At 42.5% G+C, this 17,035-nt stretch overlaps 1 protein-coding gene across 2 annotated transcripts in view; it reads right to left on the bottom strand.

Moving 5' to 3' along the window:
- Window positions 1-4,009: 4,009 nt before the first annotated feature.
- The window catches only part of SHISA7 (shisa family member 7), a 318,580-nt gene continuing 305,554 nt past the window's right edge, over window positions 4,010-17,035 (bottom strand). The window contains exon 6 of one of the 2 annotated variants that reach the window (XM_063436001.1): window positions 4,010-4,671. In XM_063436001.1, the coding sequence (XP_063292071.1) occupies window positions 4,085-4,671 (587 nt within the window). In that variant the 3' untranslated portion in view covers window positions 4,010-4,084. The remainder of the gene's footprint in view (window positions 4,672-17,035) is intronic. The other variant, XM_063436002.1, reaches the window with a different exon arrangement.

The following is a 17,035-nucleotide window of genomic DNA, read 5'->3' as shown; positions in this document are numbered from 1 at the left end:
ATCACATTCTATGTTTCTATATTTACTCACCGTAAATTTTTGTTATCCTGTAAGGGGCCATACTTGCCATACTACTGTGCTTGTTATGTTCATTTTAATTGTTATATTAGCATGCTTTTTTAGCTTATCATTTTCTATGTTTTATATTAATAAATTCTGATGTTTAACTTTATTAATATTTAGATACAATCTACCATCTCTATTCATATGTGACTGTGGGTTTATAAAGTCTTCACAGTATATATTTTGATATTCACTGGGAATATCTTTGTCTTTTAAACAATAACATTTGATCCTCAAAAAGAGAGGAATACCGCACACTTATTATAATATTGGTGCAACCAGCCACTAAAGGCGCATCTGCAACGCTGGAGGCACATTTCGCCTCCATCATGCAGAGCGTCCATAGGAAAGCATTGAGAAATGCTTTCTTATGGACACTTTGAATGCATGCGTGGCACTTGCCACGCATGCGCATTCGGCTCCGCTGACGTCGGACTGGGGTGCTGACGTCGGAGGGGAGGAGAGGTCACCAGCGCCGAGGGAGCCCGGCCCTGGAATAAGATAAGCTGCTGAAGGGGTTACGGGAGGGGGCCCTGAGGGTGGGGGAACCCTCAGGGCACTATAGTGTCAGGAAAGGTGTATATATATGGTATATATATGGCGCTCCATCATTGTAAGTATATTTGATTTGTTTTGTTACATGTATTTGGTGTGAGGGTCCAACACTAAGGTGAAAAGCTGCCTGACTATATTTTTATTTTACTATTAAGGTGCTTAGAGTATTTTACTAATATAAGTGGTCTGAAATGTTTTTTTTTATTCCTCTATATCTACTTTTTGGCGCTTCTGTATAATACTATTATTATTTTGAGAATATGTTAGAGTTGAGTAACAATATACAGGCTCATATACCTAAACAATCATTCATTGTGAGAAATCTTGTCAATCACAGAAAAAAATATAATTTGCCTAATCTAACAACATAAAATGTTGACATTCCTAAGAAGTACAGTCAACTGTACTGCATAGTCTCCTACTGGCAGAAGGGGACCTAACACAGGAAGGAATTTGAAGTCTTTTTAAACTAAGTGTAACTGGGTTAATTTAAACTGGCCCTTCTCACCCTGACTCCTCACAGTGCCCACATCCTTTCCTTCTCATCTACCACATAAGACATTCCTACCGGTGCTTTCACCTTTTCATCTTCTAGTAGAATATGATATTGGTAATGAAGCAGCTTGCTATGCTGATGGGCAGCAATGTTAGGTAGAAGATCTTGTGTGCTATTTGGTGGCACAAATTGCCACAGATCTCTATAATTTTGTCCCCTAAGCAGGTTAAGCATACACCTTTTGACAGCTGCTTTCAGTTACTCAAGGAATTTAAGGCCCCCTCAGAGACTCTTAAGGACTTCCTGTTTAAGTTCTAAATATACCCTGACAGGGCAATGCTTTATGTGGTACCAGAGGATCATCTACCCTTTTAGTTAAAGAATCCCAGCTACCTTTCCAGGCTCACCATATTTTGGCAACAATTCATCTGACATATTACTTAATTGCTCAAGGCAACAGTATAACCAATAAATGGGTCCCCTATTGCCTGCAAGCAGAAAAAGTGGCAATACATTTCTCCTCTCTCAGCTATCCCAAGCACCTATCTTCCTTCAACTGTTGGGCTTGTTGGTGAAATCTTTTCCATCTTCCAGCTTAAATTGGTTGACTTCATTGACTTTGTTTATCTCAGGAGCAGCCCTGCTGGAGATGGCTGAGCAACTTGTTTAAGACTGGCTACTACTTCTTGTTTGGTCTTGATATTTCTTTAGTCACACTTGATATGGCTCCAAAAGTTATTGCTCTATGTTAACACAATGATTTTACTCCCACTGAATATGCCTTTACAATAAGTGCCTTTCTTTCATGATTAATAATTCCTGCTTACTCCAGGACACATTTTCTTGCTTCTATGAATCTTCCTCATGAGCAGTTATCCAAGACTATATCACTTTCCTCTTTCACCATCCTTTAAAAATGAGGTACTGTCTATGTTTGTGCCAATGTGATATTAATGACCTTTCTTTGACATATCTGACAAACGCCTATTATTTTTGTTGTGTTTTTAACTTAATAAAAAAAAGATTGATACAAAAATAAGTTGTATTAAAATACATCACAAGTAGAGGTAAAATATAGACTTTTTAAAATTTTATTTTAAAATATAAAGTAAATGTTTTTTCTGTGATGACAATTTACCATGTGGGTATTTTTCAATTAAGCATTTATCACCGTGACCTTTTTGCCATGGGGAAATTTCAAGTGGGATTTTTTTCATGTGGGCTTTTGTCAAGGAACCATTGGCTTACATAGTGTAGTGGCACGTTGCATTTTTATATAAGAGAGATGACATTTAAAAATCTCAATTTCACATTTTATGGGCCTTGCTGATCAATGTAATAAAGTACACTCAAGGATTCTGTTTCATCACATTAGTAGAATGTGTTGATTTGTATTGATACTGCAGTAAAGAAAGTGAAGAGGTGAAATATGTCTTATATTCCTTTTCAATCCCAGTGAAGAGTGTTTATACCTAAATATGTAATTGAAAGGTTTTGTGAAGGATTTCGAATGAACACACACTTCATTAATCAACGAAGGTATGACCTTACCATAAATCCACAATCAGAAATAAAATGAAATTATATAATTTAAGTAAATAAATCTGTCAGACCATTAATACATTTTTTTTATCTTTTAAGTATTTCTGCCAAAAAGTAAGGGCAGTTTATCAGTAAAATTAACTGAAATTTAAATGTTCTAGTCATTTTATATTCAAGATGGATGTTATACACATCATGAATCTTGCAAAAAAAGTGAATACCTATAATTTTGTACCTGTAGTGTACATAAAATCTATAATTAGTATATTAATTTGAAAGACTGCCTGAGGAGTACTATTATTGGAAAGATTAAGGCCATCTGTGTCAGAGCAAGCTCTATGGAAGTGTATACAATTTGTGAATTACATCTCAGCTTGCTAGCTATCAGAATAATAACACAGAAATACAAGGTTGACTGAAATAGCATAAGGTCAAAAAATAAAAAATATAATAATAAAATAAATATATTTTATGGCACAATCCATATTTTTTTTCACTCATGACCAAACACAATTCTCAATACTATAATGTCAAAAATCCAATGGCTTTTTTTTATAGGTCCTTAATTAGAGGGATAAGAAAAGTTGATGACATCTTCTTAAAATTATCCAAACTAAATACTTCATACTTCATGAAGAATTTTTTTGTTGAACAAACCATTACAATTCAAGTCAATCTTAACAATGTCTCTCTTGGTGCCACAAAGATGGCATCAACTGATTTCAGATTTGAAAACGTGTTCATGTACTTATCATGCTACATTTTTGCACTATATCCTAATGATCTTTATCAACCATCAAGCTTGTCTGTTGCTAACTTTGATTGAATTCTTGTTAAACAAGATGTAGATTGTGTAAAATAAGGATAAGTTCACAGGTTTCTATTAACATATTTGTGTCATCAATGTTCATTCTCAGTTCCATGTCTTGAATAAAAAAAAAAAAAAAAAATCAACTTGACCATATCTCTCTTAACACACAGAAATCCAGTTGTTTTCATGTCAATTCTGTATCTCTTAATTGACAATAAATTTTTCGAATGGATATTTCAAGTTCAGTTTATATAGATTTCCCGAGGTTAAATCCCCATTAACATGTAGCTCATTGTTACCAATCTGCTTTGTGCCAACTTTTCTGTCACTTAAGAACTTTTGACATCAATTATTGTTTACCACGTCAATATCTTGGCACTGGAGGCAGCTGTATACTCTAATTCAATTAAAGTTTTATACAAATTAAGGAAATTTAAACTTAAAAGGTTGTTGTTATGATTCCAGGAAAAAATGTTTTGCTTTGATTTATTTCAGTAGCGGCTGATGAAAAAAAAAAAAAAAAAAAAGCAATAAGAAAAATGTAAGAAAAACACAGAGTAAAAATCAACTGCCTCTTTTTCAAAAGTATGGAAATTGAAGCATTAAATTAATGCCCTTTAAACTGTAACCTCATTTTTGCTGCCTGTGCGCAGGTGCTGGCTTGGGAGATGACCAGGGATGAACTGAAGCTGCTCAATGGTGTTTTGACGCTTAGTAGCAAAGGCTTGTCGACGATTGGCTGTATGGTTGCTTATATCCCAAGTGGTGCTAGGTGAGTTGGATGATGTAGGGTGAGAATTCATTTTGATCATGTGGTGACGGTCAAGCACTGGGGTACTAGCACAGACATTGGTGTGGGACAAGGCTTTCTGGTGGCCAAGGCGCATTTCTTGGAATGGTTTTGGCCCACGAGGGTGTATTCTTTCAGGAGACAGCAGGTGCTCCTTTGAATGTAGAACATCTCTGGATAGAAGACGCTCTTGGGAGATTAGACGATCTCTAGGTATGGTATAGTCATGATGTACTGTGTAATGATTGTCTGAGAGAATGTGTTCCTGTGACATGACCCGTCTTGGTGTCTGTGATTTTTCAAGGTAACCATCTTGATCATAGTTCATCTTCATAATTTGAAGAGGGAGGGTACCACGTGTTAACTCTGCTAAATGTTTCCTCTTTAGGTAAAAATCATCCATATCTTTCTCTGCTTCAAAAAGAAATTAAACACAAAACAGTGAAAATATATTTATAGACCTTTACCATGCTTTTAATAAATTACGAGTAAAGGAAAGAGTACTAACATATTGAAAATCCCTTAATATATTTTGAAATACATCAAATGATATCCACACTTTTTAAAAATGTCACTCTACACAGAACAAAAGCTTATTATATGTACTCATAATTTACATTTTGCCATATTAGTTTCTATCCCATATTTCTTTAATGCGAAACTTTAAGTTTGATATGTTCCTTATAGTCTGCATTGGTTATAACGCAGGAGTTCCTGTGTTACTGCCTCTTGTCTTTGGCAAATGACTAATGATAATTGCAACATTTGCTGCAGCTATAAGCCAAACCCTACGTCAAACATCAAGCTACACTTGCACATGTGCCATGACACTAACTAGTTATTTAGTTTTAAAAATGCTAATGGAACTTCGTTTCTCCTAACTTGTGCAGTATTTTCTATTACCTATCTTCATTAATGAAACTGTTGACGGTAGTGAACTTAACATAGCTTAACACATTTTGCAAATTTATAGTAAATTTACAACAACACACTGAAATACAAATACAAATCACAATACTATGAAAGTAATACAATACTTTTTCTGTTAGATGGACCAAAATAACTTGGGCTTAATGAAGCAGTTTTGGTGTCTAGATCATACCCTGCAGTATCAGTGCTCATTTCTCTGTATTAAGAAGTTAAATCACTTTGTTTATGCAGCCCTAGTCAAACCTCCCTGCATGTCACTTGCACAGCCTTCCTCAACACTTCCTGTAAAGAAAGATCAAATGTTGTAAACTATGATTACAGTTAAATTTTCAGAGCAAAACATAAACCTTTTAAAGCAATTTAACTTCTCATTGAAAACTAATAATTTTTTTTCATGTAGGCTATTTGAGTCACATCCAGGGAATTTGTGGCCACGGATGCATACGCAGAAACCAATGTAATTTGAGTCCAAAAGAGCAGAGAATTGAGCAGTGGGACTGCATGGGGCATGATCTGTACATAAAAACTGCTTCATTAACCCCTTAAGGGCTTAGGCAACTGTACACATTTCATTCTAAGTGTATTTTGATGTTGATATATAATAGCAGCCATACTGAGCAGACATGTCTCAGAGGAGCTCTGTTCCAGCAGTGTAATCTTGCTAATTACTTTAGCATATCCTTACCCCAGTGACTCAGGCAGTGGCTAAGGCCAGTAAAATATTGTCATGCATGAAAAAGGGCATTAATTCTCGTTATGAGAATATCATTATGCCTCTTTATAAATCACCGGTAAGACCACATCTTGAATAAGCTGTGCAATTTTGGGCAACCTGTTCTAAAGAAGGATATTATGGCACTAGAAAGAGTGCAGAGGCGAGCTACAAAATTAATAAAAGGAATGGAACATTTTAGCTATGAAGAAAAGTTAAAAAATGTAAACCTCTTTAGTTTGGAAAAATGTTGCCTCAGAGGGGATATGATAACATTATACAAATATATCCAGGGCCAATACAAACCATTGTGTGGAAATCTATTCACAAATAGGACTTTGCATAGGACACGATGTTACATGTTTAGACTGGAAGAAATAATATTTAGTCTAAGGCAAAGGAAATGTTTTTTTTTTCTACTGTAAGAACATTAAGGATATGGAATTATCTGCCTAAAGAAGTGGTTTTATCAGATTCTGTACAGATTTGTAAACAGCAACTGGATGCATACTTGTAAAAACAGAATATTCAATTGTATAATTTTTCAACTGTAGGGTAATAGCTTCTTGATCCAAGGAAAAATCTGACTGCCATTCTGGGGTCAAGAGGGAATTATATTCCTAGTTTGTTGTAAAATTGGAAGTGCTTCAAACTGGGTGTTTTTGCCTTCTTTTGGATCAACAGCAAAAAGCAAATTTGAGGAAGGCTGATCTTGATGGAAACATGTCTCCATTCAGCCTATGTAACTATGACTCTGAAAGGAGGGGGAAAGATCTTTCGTATGATGGGGCGCAAAAATAAAAAGTACTGACCAGAAAAACCTCAGTTGACCACCGATATCTGAGGCCGCAGATCCCGCAGAGACCTGTCATGGTGTCTCCCACTGATGGGCCTTCCCGATCATCCAGCAAGGCATCCTTGGACGATATGGGAACAATAAAACAGTGTACAGTGAAGGGGCGCAATCTCCTTCTTCCCACAACTACTTGTGGTACACCAGTGGTGGAGGGCACTTTGAGAGGCCCCCTGGATGAACTCCAAAGAGGAGATTGGAGGGGTGTCTGTGCATCTTCAACTGAACACTGCTGCCCATGAAGTCTGACTTACCAGCCTGGAACAGAAATTGCAGGTGTTACAGCATGACCAAGCTCAGGCTCAAGACTTCATGGAGGCTACAGAGGACAGGAGCAGATGGCAAAACGTGAAAGTGCGCGGCCTAACAGATGCAATGGAGACTGCTAAAATCCCTCACTTCTTAAGGAGAATACTTGTGAATCTCTTCATCGCTGCCAAACAGGCTAGAATTATGCTTCTGGATACAGATTCCCAATGTCACCAAAAACTCCTGTGGGGGCCAGCAGGGATGTTCTCATCTGTTTATCAGAATGTGCAAGATCGACTGGTTTTTATAGCAGAGGTTCATCACAAGTCTCCATACCATACTTTTTCTTTAGATCCGTCGAAGGCCATGGAGGACTGTTGGGAGATTCTTGCGACCATAAAGTGTCCTACAATGTGGTACTTCACAATACCTAATTGTCCCTAGAGACTCAGGAATGTGAAAGGTTTATGAGGCCTCAGAATCTACAAGCACCCTTTAGAAACTTGGGCTGATGACCGATGCTAGAACCACTTCCTCCACCAAAACCACAGCAACAAAGTTCGTGGGACCCTTATTGGGTCCGCCCGTTTGTTCTGACTGCTCAGGGGGGAAACCCAGCAACTGCACTGATACCTTTTGCAACTAGACTGCAACTTTCACTGTCTATTATTGTTTCTTTTTTATGTTAATTACTTTCTTATCTTAGTTCACATAAAGTACTACCTGATACGGTGAGTGCTCTTATAGACACACAGACTGGTCTGTACCTGCTGGCATGTGGGGTTCACCTCCACATATTATCATTCCCCCTGCATTCAATTTACATAGTTACATAGCTGAAAAGAGACTTGCGTCCATCAAGTTCAGCCTTCCTCACATTTGTTTTTTGCTGTTGATCCAAAAGAAGGCAAAAAAAACCAGTTTGAAGTACAATTTAGCAACAAGCTAGGGAAAAAAATCCTTCTTGACCCCAGAATGGCAGTCAGATTTATCCTTGGATCAAGCAGTTTTTACCCTACATTGAAAGATTATATCCTTGAATATTCTGTTTTTGCAAGTATGCATATAGTAGCTGTTTGAACATCTGTATGGACTATGATAAAAACAATTCTTCAGGCAGAGAATTCCACATCCTGATTGTTCTTACAGTAAAAAAAACCCTTTCCTTTGCCTTAAACGAAATCTTCTTTCTTCCAGTCTAAACGCATGGCCTCATATCCTATGTAAAGTCCGGTTTGTGAATAGATTTCCACACAATGGTTTGCATTGGCCCCGAATATATTTGTATAATGTTATCATATCCCCTCTCAGGCGACGTTTTTCTAAACTAAATAGGTTTAAATTTGTTAACCTTTCTTCATAGCTGATCTGTTCCATTCCTTTTATTAATTTTGTAGCCCGCCTCTGCACTTTTTCTAGTGCCATAATATCCTTCTTTAGAACAGGTGCCCAAAATTGCACAGCATATTCAATGTGTGGTCTTACCAGTGATTTATAAAGAGGCAAAATGATATTCTCGTCCCGAGAATGAATGCCCTTTTTCATGCATGACAATACCCTACTGCCCTTGGCCACTGCTGATTGACATTGTTGCATAGTTTGTTGCCTATAACAATTCCCAAGTCCTTTTCGTGTGTTGTTATCCCTAATTCGCTTCCATTAAGGGTATACGTTGCTTGTGTATTCTTTACGCCGAAGTGCATAACTTTGCATTTTTAAACATTAAATTTCATCTGCCATTTGAGTGCCCAGTCCTCCAGTCTATCTAAATCCCTCTGCAGCAAAGTAATATCTTGCTCACATTGTATTATTTTACAAAGTTTTGTGTCATCTGCAAACACTGAAACATGACTTTCAATGCTGTCTTCAAGATCATTTATAAATAGTGATGTCCCGAACGGTTCCCTGGCGAATAGTTCCTGGCGAACATCGCTTGTTCGCGTTCGCCACGGATGGCGAACATATGAGCTGTTCGGTCCGCCCCCTATTCGTCATCATTGAGTAAACTTTGACCCTGTACCTCACAGTCAGCAGACACATTCCAGTCAATCAGCAGCAGACCCTCCCTCCCAGACCCTCCCACCTACTGGACAGCATCCATTTTACATTCATTGTGAAGCTGCATTCTTAGTGAGAGGAGGGACAGTGTAGCTGCTGCTGATTTGATAGGGAAATTGATAGCTAGGCTAGTGTATTCAGTGTCCACTACAGACCTGAAGGACTCATCTGATCTCTGCTGTAAGGACAGCACCCCAAAAAGCCCTTTTTAGGGCTAGAACATCAGTCTGCTTTTTTTTTCTGTGTAATGTAATTGCAGTTGCCTGCCTGCCAGCCTGTGTGTCAGGCTCACAGCATATACTGTGCCCACTTGCCCAGTGCCACCACACACTCACTGTTGTCACAATAGCCTGCATTTAAAAAACAAACAAAACTTTTTTGACTGTAATATAATAGCAGTCAGTTTCCTTCACTAGTGTGCGTTTCAGGGCCTGCCCAGTGCCACCACTCACTCACTGGTGTCACAATAGCTAGCATTTAAAAAACAAACAAAACTTTTTTGACTGTAATATAATAGCAGTCAGTTTTCTTCACTAGTGTGCGTTTCAGGGCCTGCCCAGTGCCACTGCTCACTCACTGGTGTCACAATAGCTTGCATTTAAAAAAAACAAAACTTTTTTGGCTGTAATATAATAGCAGTCAGTTTCCTTCACTAGTGTGCGTTTCAGGGCCTGCCCAGTGCCACCACCCACTCACTGGTGTCCCAATAGCTTGCATTTTAAAAACAAACAAAACTTTTTTGACTTTAATATAATAGCAGTCAGTTTTCTTCACTAGTGTGCGTTTCAGGGCCTGCCCAGTGCCACTGCTCACTCACTGGTGTCACAATAGCTTGCATTTAAAAAAAACAAAACTTTTTTGACTGTAATATAATAGCAGTCAGTTTCCTTCACGTGTGTGCGTTTCAGGGCCTGCCAGGGCACAGTGTCACACCAGTGCAACTCATATCTGGTGTAACAGTAGTGTACATTTAAAAAAAAAAATACAATTTTGACTGTAATAGATTGAATAGCAGTTAGTTGTCTGCCAGCGTGTGTGTCAGGCTCACAGCGTATACTGTGCCCTCTTGCCCAGTGCCACCACTCATATCTGGTGTCACAATAGCTTGCAATTAACAAAAAAAAATACTTTTTGGACTGTAATATAATAGCAGTCAGTTTCCTTCACAATTGTGCGTTTCAGGGCCTGCCCAGTGCCACCACTCACTCACTGGTGTCATAATAGCTTAGATTTAAAAAAAAAAAAAAAACTTTTTGACTGTAATATAATAGTAGTCAGTTTCCTTCACTAGTGTGCGTTTCAGGGCCTGCCCAGTGCCACCACTCACACACTGGTGTCACAATAGCTTGCATTTAAAAAAAACAAACTTTTTTGACTGTAAAATAATAGCAGTCAGTTTCCTTCACGAGTGTGCGTTTCAGGGCCTGCCCAGTGCCACCACTCACTCACTGGTGTCACAATAGCTTGCATTTAAAAAAACAAAAACATTTTTGACTGTAATATAATAGCAGTCAGTTTCCTTCACGTGTGTGCGTTTCAGGGCCTGCCAGGGCACAGTGTCACACCAGTGCAACTCATTTCTGGTGTAACAGTAGTGTACATTTAAAAAATTTTTTTTTGACTGTAATAGATTGAATAGCAGTTAGTTGTCTGCAAGCGTGTGTGTCAGGACTACAGCGTCTACTCTGCCAACTTCTGCCACTGCGCAGTGCCACTCATATCTGTTGTCACAGTAGCTTGCACGCATAGTACCACTAATCGAAAAAAATGACAGGCAGAGGCAGGCCACCCCGCAGGGGCCGTCGTGGTCGTGGTGCTATGATTCCCTTTGGCCCTAGAATAATGCCCAGTGTTCAGAGGCCACGTACCCTGAACTCGAAAAGTTCTGAGGACATAGTTGACTGGCTAACACAGGACACCCAATCTTCTACAGCTTCCGCTGGAACCTTGACGCACCATCCTCCTCCAGCTTAGCTTCGGGCACCTGTCAAGTTACCACTCGCCCGCCTGCCGCCACCACCAACACCAGCACCACAGCAGCTTCACTTGGTATGTCAGAGGAGTTATTTACACATCAGTTGGAATAAATGAGTGATGTGCAAGCAGAGGATGTAGATAACAGGGATATGTCTCAGTCAGACAGCATTACACACATGGACGTACGGTGTGATGATGATGATGATGTTGTACCAGCTGCTGCTTCCTTTGCTGAGTTGTCAGATACAAGTGAAGCGGTTGATGATGACGATGCGTCTGTGGATGTCACGTGGGTGCCCGCTAGAAGAGAAGAACAGGGAGATTTATCACCTACACTGCGCATTGGGTAAACCTGCTGACGGCTGCCAAGCATGGAATGCGTGGCTCTGCAGAGGAGTTGGTGACACCGCCACGACTTGCAGGCAGGCCTGCTGCCACCTCCTCTACTCCTCCTACTCCATCCTCTTCCATAACCACCTCGGCTCAGTCCTCTTCTGCTGCTGCGTCTTGCTCCACATCAACGGCACCCCCCCAGCTCCCAAGGTACTATTCCACATCCTGGATACGGCAGTGTCACGCCGTCTTGAGGTTGACTTGCCTGAAAGCAGAGAATCACACCGGACCAGCACTCCTGTCCGCCCTGAACGCACAGGTGGATCAGTGGCTGACTCCGCACCAACTGGAGATCGGCAAAGTGGTTTGTGACAACGGAAGAAATTTGTTGGCGGCATTGCATTTGGGCAAGTTGACACATGTGCCGTGCATGGCACATGTGTGTAATCTGATCGTATAACGCTTTGTGCATAAGTACCAAGGCTTACAGGACGTCCTTAAGCAGGCCAGGAAGGTGTGTGGCCATTTCAGGCATTCCTACACGCCCATGGCGCACTTTTCAGATATCCAGCGGCGAAAAAACATGCCAGTGAGGTGCTTGATTTACGACAGCCCGACACGTTGGAATTCAACACTCCTAATGTTCGACCGCCTGCTCCAACAAGAAAAAGCTGTTAACGAGTATTTGTATGACCCGGGTGCTAGGACAGCCTCTGTGGAGCTGGGAATTTTTTTGCCACGTTACTGGACGCTCATGCGCAATGCCTGTAGGCTCATGCGTCCTTTTGAGGAGGTGACAAACCTAGTCAGTCGCACCGAAGGCACCATCAGCGACATCATACCATTTGTTTTCTTCCTGGAGCGTGCCATGTGAAGAGTGCTGGATCAGGCCGTATGTGACCGTGAAGAGGAAGAGTTGTGGTCACCATCACCACCAGAAACAGCCTTATCAGCATCGCTTGCTGGACCTGCGGCAACGCTGGAAGAGGATTGTGAGGAAGAGGAGTCAGAGGAGGAATGTGGCTTTGAGGAGGAGGAGGAAGACCAACCACAACAGGCATCCCAGGGTGCTCGTTGTCACCTATCTGGTACCCGTGGTGTTGTACGTGGCTGGGGTGAAGAACATACCTTCAGTGAGATCACTAAGGATGAGGAACAGGACATGAGTAGCTCGGCATCCAACCTTGTGCAAATGGGGTCTTTCATGCTATTGTGCCTGTTGAGGGACCCTCATATAAAAAGGCTGAAGGAGAACGACCTGTACTGGGTGTCCACGCTACTAGACCACCGGTATCAGCAGAAAGTGCCTGAAATGTTACCGAATTACGGCAAGTCGGAAAGGATGCAGCAGTTCCAAAATCAATTAAAAAGTATGCTTTACACAGCGTATAAGGGTGATGTCACAGCACAACGGGAATCTAACAGGGGAAGTGGTGAAAGTAATCCTCCTCCTCCCACGACCACGCCGGCAAGGACAGGACGCTTTACAGACGTGTTGTTGATGGAGGACATGCGGAGCTTTTTTAAGTCCTACGCATCACCACAGACCTTCAGGGTCCACCCTCAGAGAACGACTCGACCGACAGGTAGCAGACTACCTCGCCTTAACTGCAGATATCTACACTCTGAGAAGCGATGAACCCCTTGACTACTGGGTGTGCAGGCTTGACCTGTGGCCTGAGCTATCCCAATTTGCAATAGAACTTCTGGCCTGCCCCACTTCAAGTGTCCTGTCAGAAAGGACCTTCAGTGCAGCAGGAGGTATTGTCACTGAGAAGAGAAGTCGCCTAGGTAAAAAAAAGTCAAGATTACCTCACCTTTATTAAGATGAATGAGGGATGGATCCCGAAGGGACTGACAGTGGGCGATACATTTGACTAAAAAAGGCCTGATGAGGGGGACGTAACAGGGTGTCGCGGCTGCCGGCCCGCCGCGTGATATTTAAATCCCTAGTTCACCCCAGTACCTTGCCATGTCGTGGTTTCCTGTTCCTGGTTTCCTGAGAGTGCTTTATCATTGTGAATCTGATTTCCTGGTATCCTGATCTTGGCTTTTCCCTGGTTATTCTGAATTCTGGTTTCCCTGACTTGGCTTGTGTAAACGGTATTGTGTATTTTCTGGCTTCCTTGACCTCGGCTTTCCCTTTGACCATTCTCTGTCTCTAGCGTATTAGTCCGGCCATTCTAAGGTCCGGTTTACGCTCTGTCCTTTTATTTTCCTTTTCTTGCCTATGTATATGTTTACATAGTTTCTGCGTGCTGGGCCACACTAGTAGTCGTGACATTGGGATTAAACTGATAAGAATAGTACTACTTAACACACCACTCCTATCTGGTGGCACATTAGATTGCACGCGCAGTGCCCCAAATTTGAAGTAGGAGGACCGACCAAGCATCTTTTTCCATTTCCCGGTTCCTAAAATCGATGCCATATACACATCCCCTGATAGGGGATGTAACAGGGATTAAACTGATAGGAATAGTACTACTTAACACACCACTCCTATCTGGTGGCACGTTAGATTGCACGCGCAGTGCCCCAAATTTGAAGTAGGAGGACCGACCAAGCATCTTTTTCCATCTCCCGGTTCCTAAAATCGATGCCATATACATGTCGCCTGATAGGGGACGTAACAGGGATTAAACTGATAAGAATAGTACTACTTAACACACCACTCCTAACTTGTGGCACATTAGATTGCACGCGCAGTGCCCCAAATTTGAAGTAGGAGGACCGACCAAGCATCTTTTTCCATCTCCCGGTTCCTAAAATCGATAGGAATAGTACTACTTAATACACCTTATAATAACGCAGAGAGAGGCAACGCAGAGAGAGGAGTCTGAAGAAGAGGAGTCAGAGGAGGAAGGTGGCTTTGAGGAGGTGGAAGACCAAACACAGCAGGCGTCCCAGGGGGCTTGTTGTCACCTTTTGGGGACCCTTGGTGTTGTACGTGGCTGAGTGGAGGAAGAGACCTTCAATGACATCAGTGAGGACAAGGAACGGGACATAGCTAGCTTGGTATCCAACCTTGTGCAAATGGACTGTTTGCGGTTGTTTGCGGTGCGTTAAATGGGGAGTTTGGTCTGTCACTGTGAAGCGGGCGTAACTCTTACACTACCTGATCGATACAACATCATACCTGATGTTTTAAAGCACATTATTCCAAACAATTTAGGAATGTTATGTGATTTATGCCTGTTAGGACACCCCTAGTGTCTGTAAGTAAAACCGCCGTTTAGTTCACCTTCCCCTCTCACCATATCAATTCTCCGTTCACATAAATTTTAATCCGTGAACCATAACCAGGGGAAGCGGTAATCTCACGACCGGGATACGTGAACGGACTCAAACTCCCAAACGGAAATCCACGAACCGCCGCTAACTGCCGAATAAATATAACATCCGAGCGGCTTACGTTTCCAATAATCAGTCTCTAGCCGTGTAGTAAATATCCCCTCCAATAACAAGACCAAGCTCCGCATTGAGCGTAAAACAAGAACTGGCTTTACTGTGGGCTACCCGCCTGTATTTATGCAGGTGGACACTCCCCTAGTGGACACTCCCCTAGGGGACCAAATGGGAGACTGTAATGGCAGACAGACATATGGCACTTTCAGACATACAGGCACAAAATATTTCCACAATGCATTCTGGTTTCCTCCCCTCTGCCCTGAAGATAATCATGAAGTAATTCAATTATCTTCAGGACAGAGGCAAATCGCCATTTTAAATTATGCATGAAAACCGTGTAGAATTGCATAACTTTATAAATACCGAACATATTACATTCGTGCAACATATCCCCAGATAGCCTGGATCTGAGTGCATAATATTAGCGAATAGCGCTCAGATCCCATACGTATAGTTCAATCGCCATGGAGTCAAAGTCTCTTACAGTCTTTCGGTATGCGAATGACTCCATGGGACGGCTATCTGGGTTACGGTCATCCGTGCAATCCAAAACTCCCGAACAAGCGGTATTCGTATGCCTTGTTGACTGAGAAGGGGCGGTCGGTACTTTGAGCGGTGTTCGGCAGAAAAAGTGTCCGCTTTTAGTTCCATAGAATCTGGGCCGAACACTGCTGGTCTTTCGTGTGATGTAAAATGGCCGCCGCCTGCTGGTCGACATACGAACGACGACCACCCGAAATACGGTTAGAATGGAGAGGTGTCTGTGGTTAACCACAACGTTCTAATGGGGGCCAAGAGGTTAACCAGCAGCACACTTCTCTCCCAGGTGGCCGTCCGTTTGGTAGTTTTAGTCGTTTTTTACAGGGAATAAACGAACAGGGGTATACGGACAGGCAAACAGACGAAAAAGGGGCAAACAGACGAACCAGCAATCCTTGGTTATACAGATGGGTCTGTCACACGGCTCCCCTCTTGTGGGACACTTCGGCAGACCTGGCTTGACCCTTTGGCGGGTCAACTTGGGGATGACCGGACTAGGAGGTGGTAGGGATGTCAGTTTGCCGGGACAATCCATCTGCATTCCCGTTCTGCTTACCGGGTCGGTAGCTGATGGTGAAGTTATACGGTTGTAAAGCTAAACTCCACCGCAGCAGTCTGCCATTGTCTCCTGAGACCCGGTTAAGCCAGACAAGGGGATTGTGGTCTGTTATAAGGGAAAACTCCTGTCCGTATAAGTAGGGGCTCAACTGGTCAGTGCCCAGACCAGGGCCAAACATTCTTTTTCCACTGCCGCATAACTCACTTCCTGGGGTAGTAACTTTCGGCTGAGGTATGCGACAGGGTGCTCTCCTCTATTGTCCCCGACTTGGCCTAGCACAGCCCCCAGTCCATACATGGAAGCATCTGTATGGACGAGAAAGCGTTTGTTAGGGACTGGGGCAGCCAATATAGGAGCATTCACGAGAGCCTGCTTCAGTGCCTGAAACGTGGCTTCACAAGCTGGAGACCACAGGACCTGCTTAGGGAGGTTCTTCTTAGTCAGGTCCGTCATGGGCTTGGCGATAGTACTATAGTCAGGGACAAAACGTCGGTAATACCCTGCCGTCCCCAAGAAGGCTAGCACCTGGGTCTTAGTGATAGGTGTGGGCCATTTAGCCACCGCCTCAACCTTAGATGGCTCCGGTCTCTGGCTTCCACACCCCACTCTGTGACCCAGGTACTGCACTTCAGCCATACCTAGATGGCACTTTTCTGGCTTCAATGTCAGGCCAGCGCCCCGAATTTTATCCAGCACTACCCCTACGTGAACCAGGTGTTCTTCCCAGGACCCACTGTAGATCGCAATGTCATCCAGGTATGCACAGGCAAATTCAAGGAGTCTATCCACCATCCGCTGGAAGGTAGCCGGAGCATTCTTCATCCCGAAAGGCATGACCTTAAATTGGTACAGGCCAAACGGGGTGACGAAGGCCGACTTGGGGATAGCATCCTCGGCCAGAGGTATCTGCCAGTAGCCCTTACACAGGTCTATGGTGGTCAGATAGCGTCCCCTGGCAATACGATCTAATAATTTGTCTACCCGAGGAATCGGGTAGGCGTCAGTGGTGGTCCGCTCGTTGAGTCGCCTGTAGTCCACAGAGAACCAGGTGGTCCCGTCTTTCTTGGGTACCAGAACTACAGGCAAGGCCCAAGGGCTGTCGGAGTGTTCGATGACCCCAAGCTGGGTCATCTCCTGTATCTCCTTCCGCATTACT

This window comes from Pelobates fuscus, chromosome 11, assembly GCF_036172605.1.
Source record: "Pelobates fuscus isolate aPelFus1 chromosome 11, aPelFus1.pri, whole genome shotgun sequence".
NCBI classification, from domain to species: Eukaryota; Metazoa; Chordata; class Amphibia; order Anura; family Pelobatidae; genus Pelobates; species Pelobates fuscus.
Note: the sequence above shows the minus strand (reverse complement) of the source record. Positions and strands in the feature narration are given on the sequence as shown.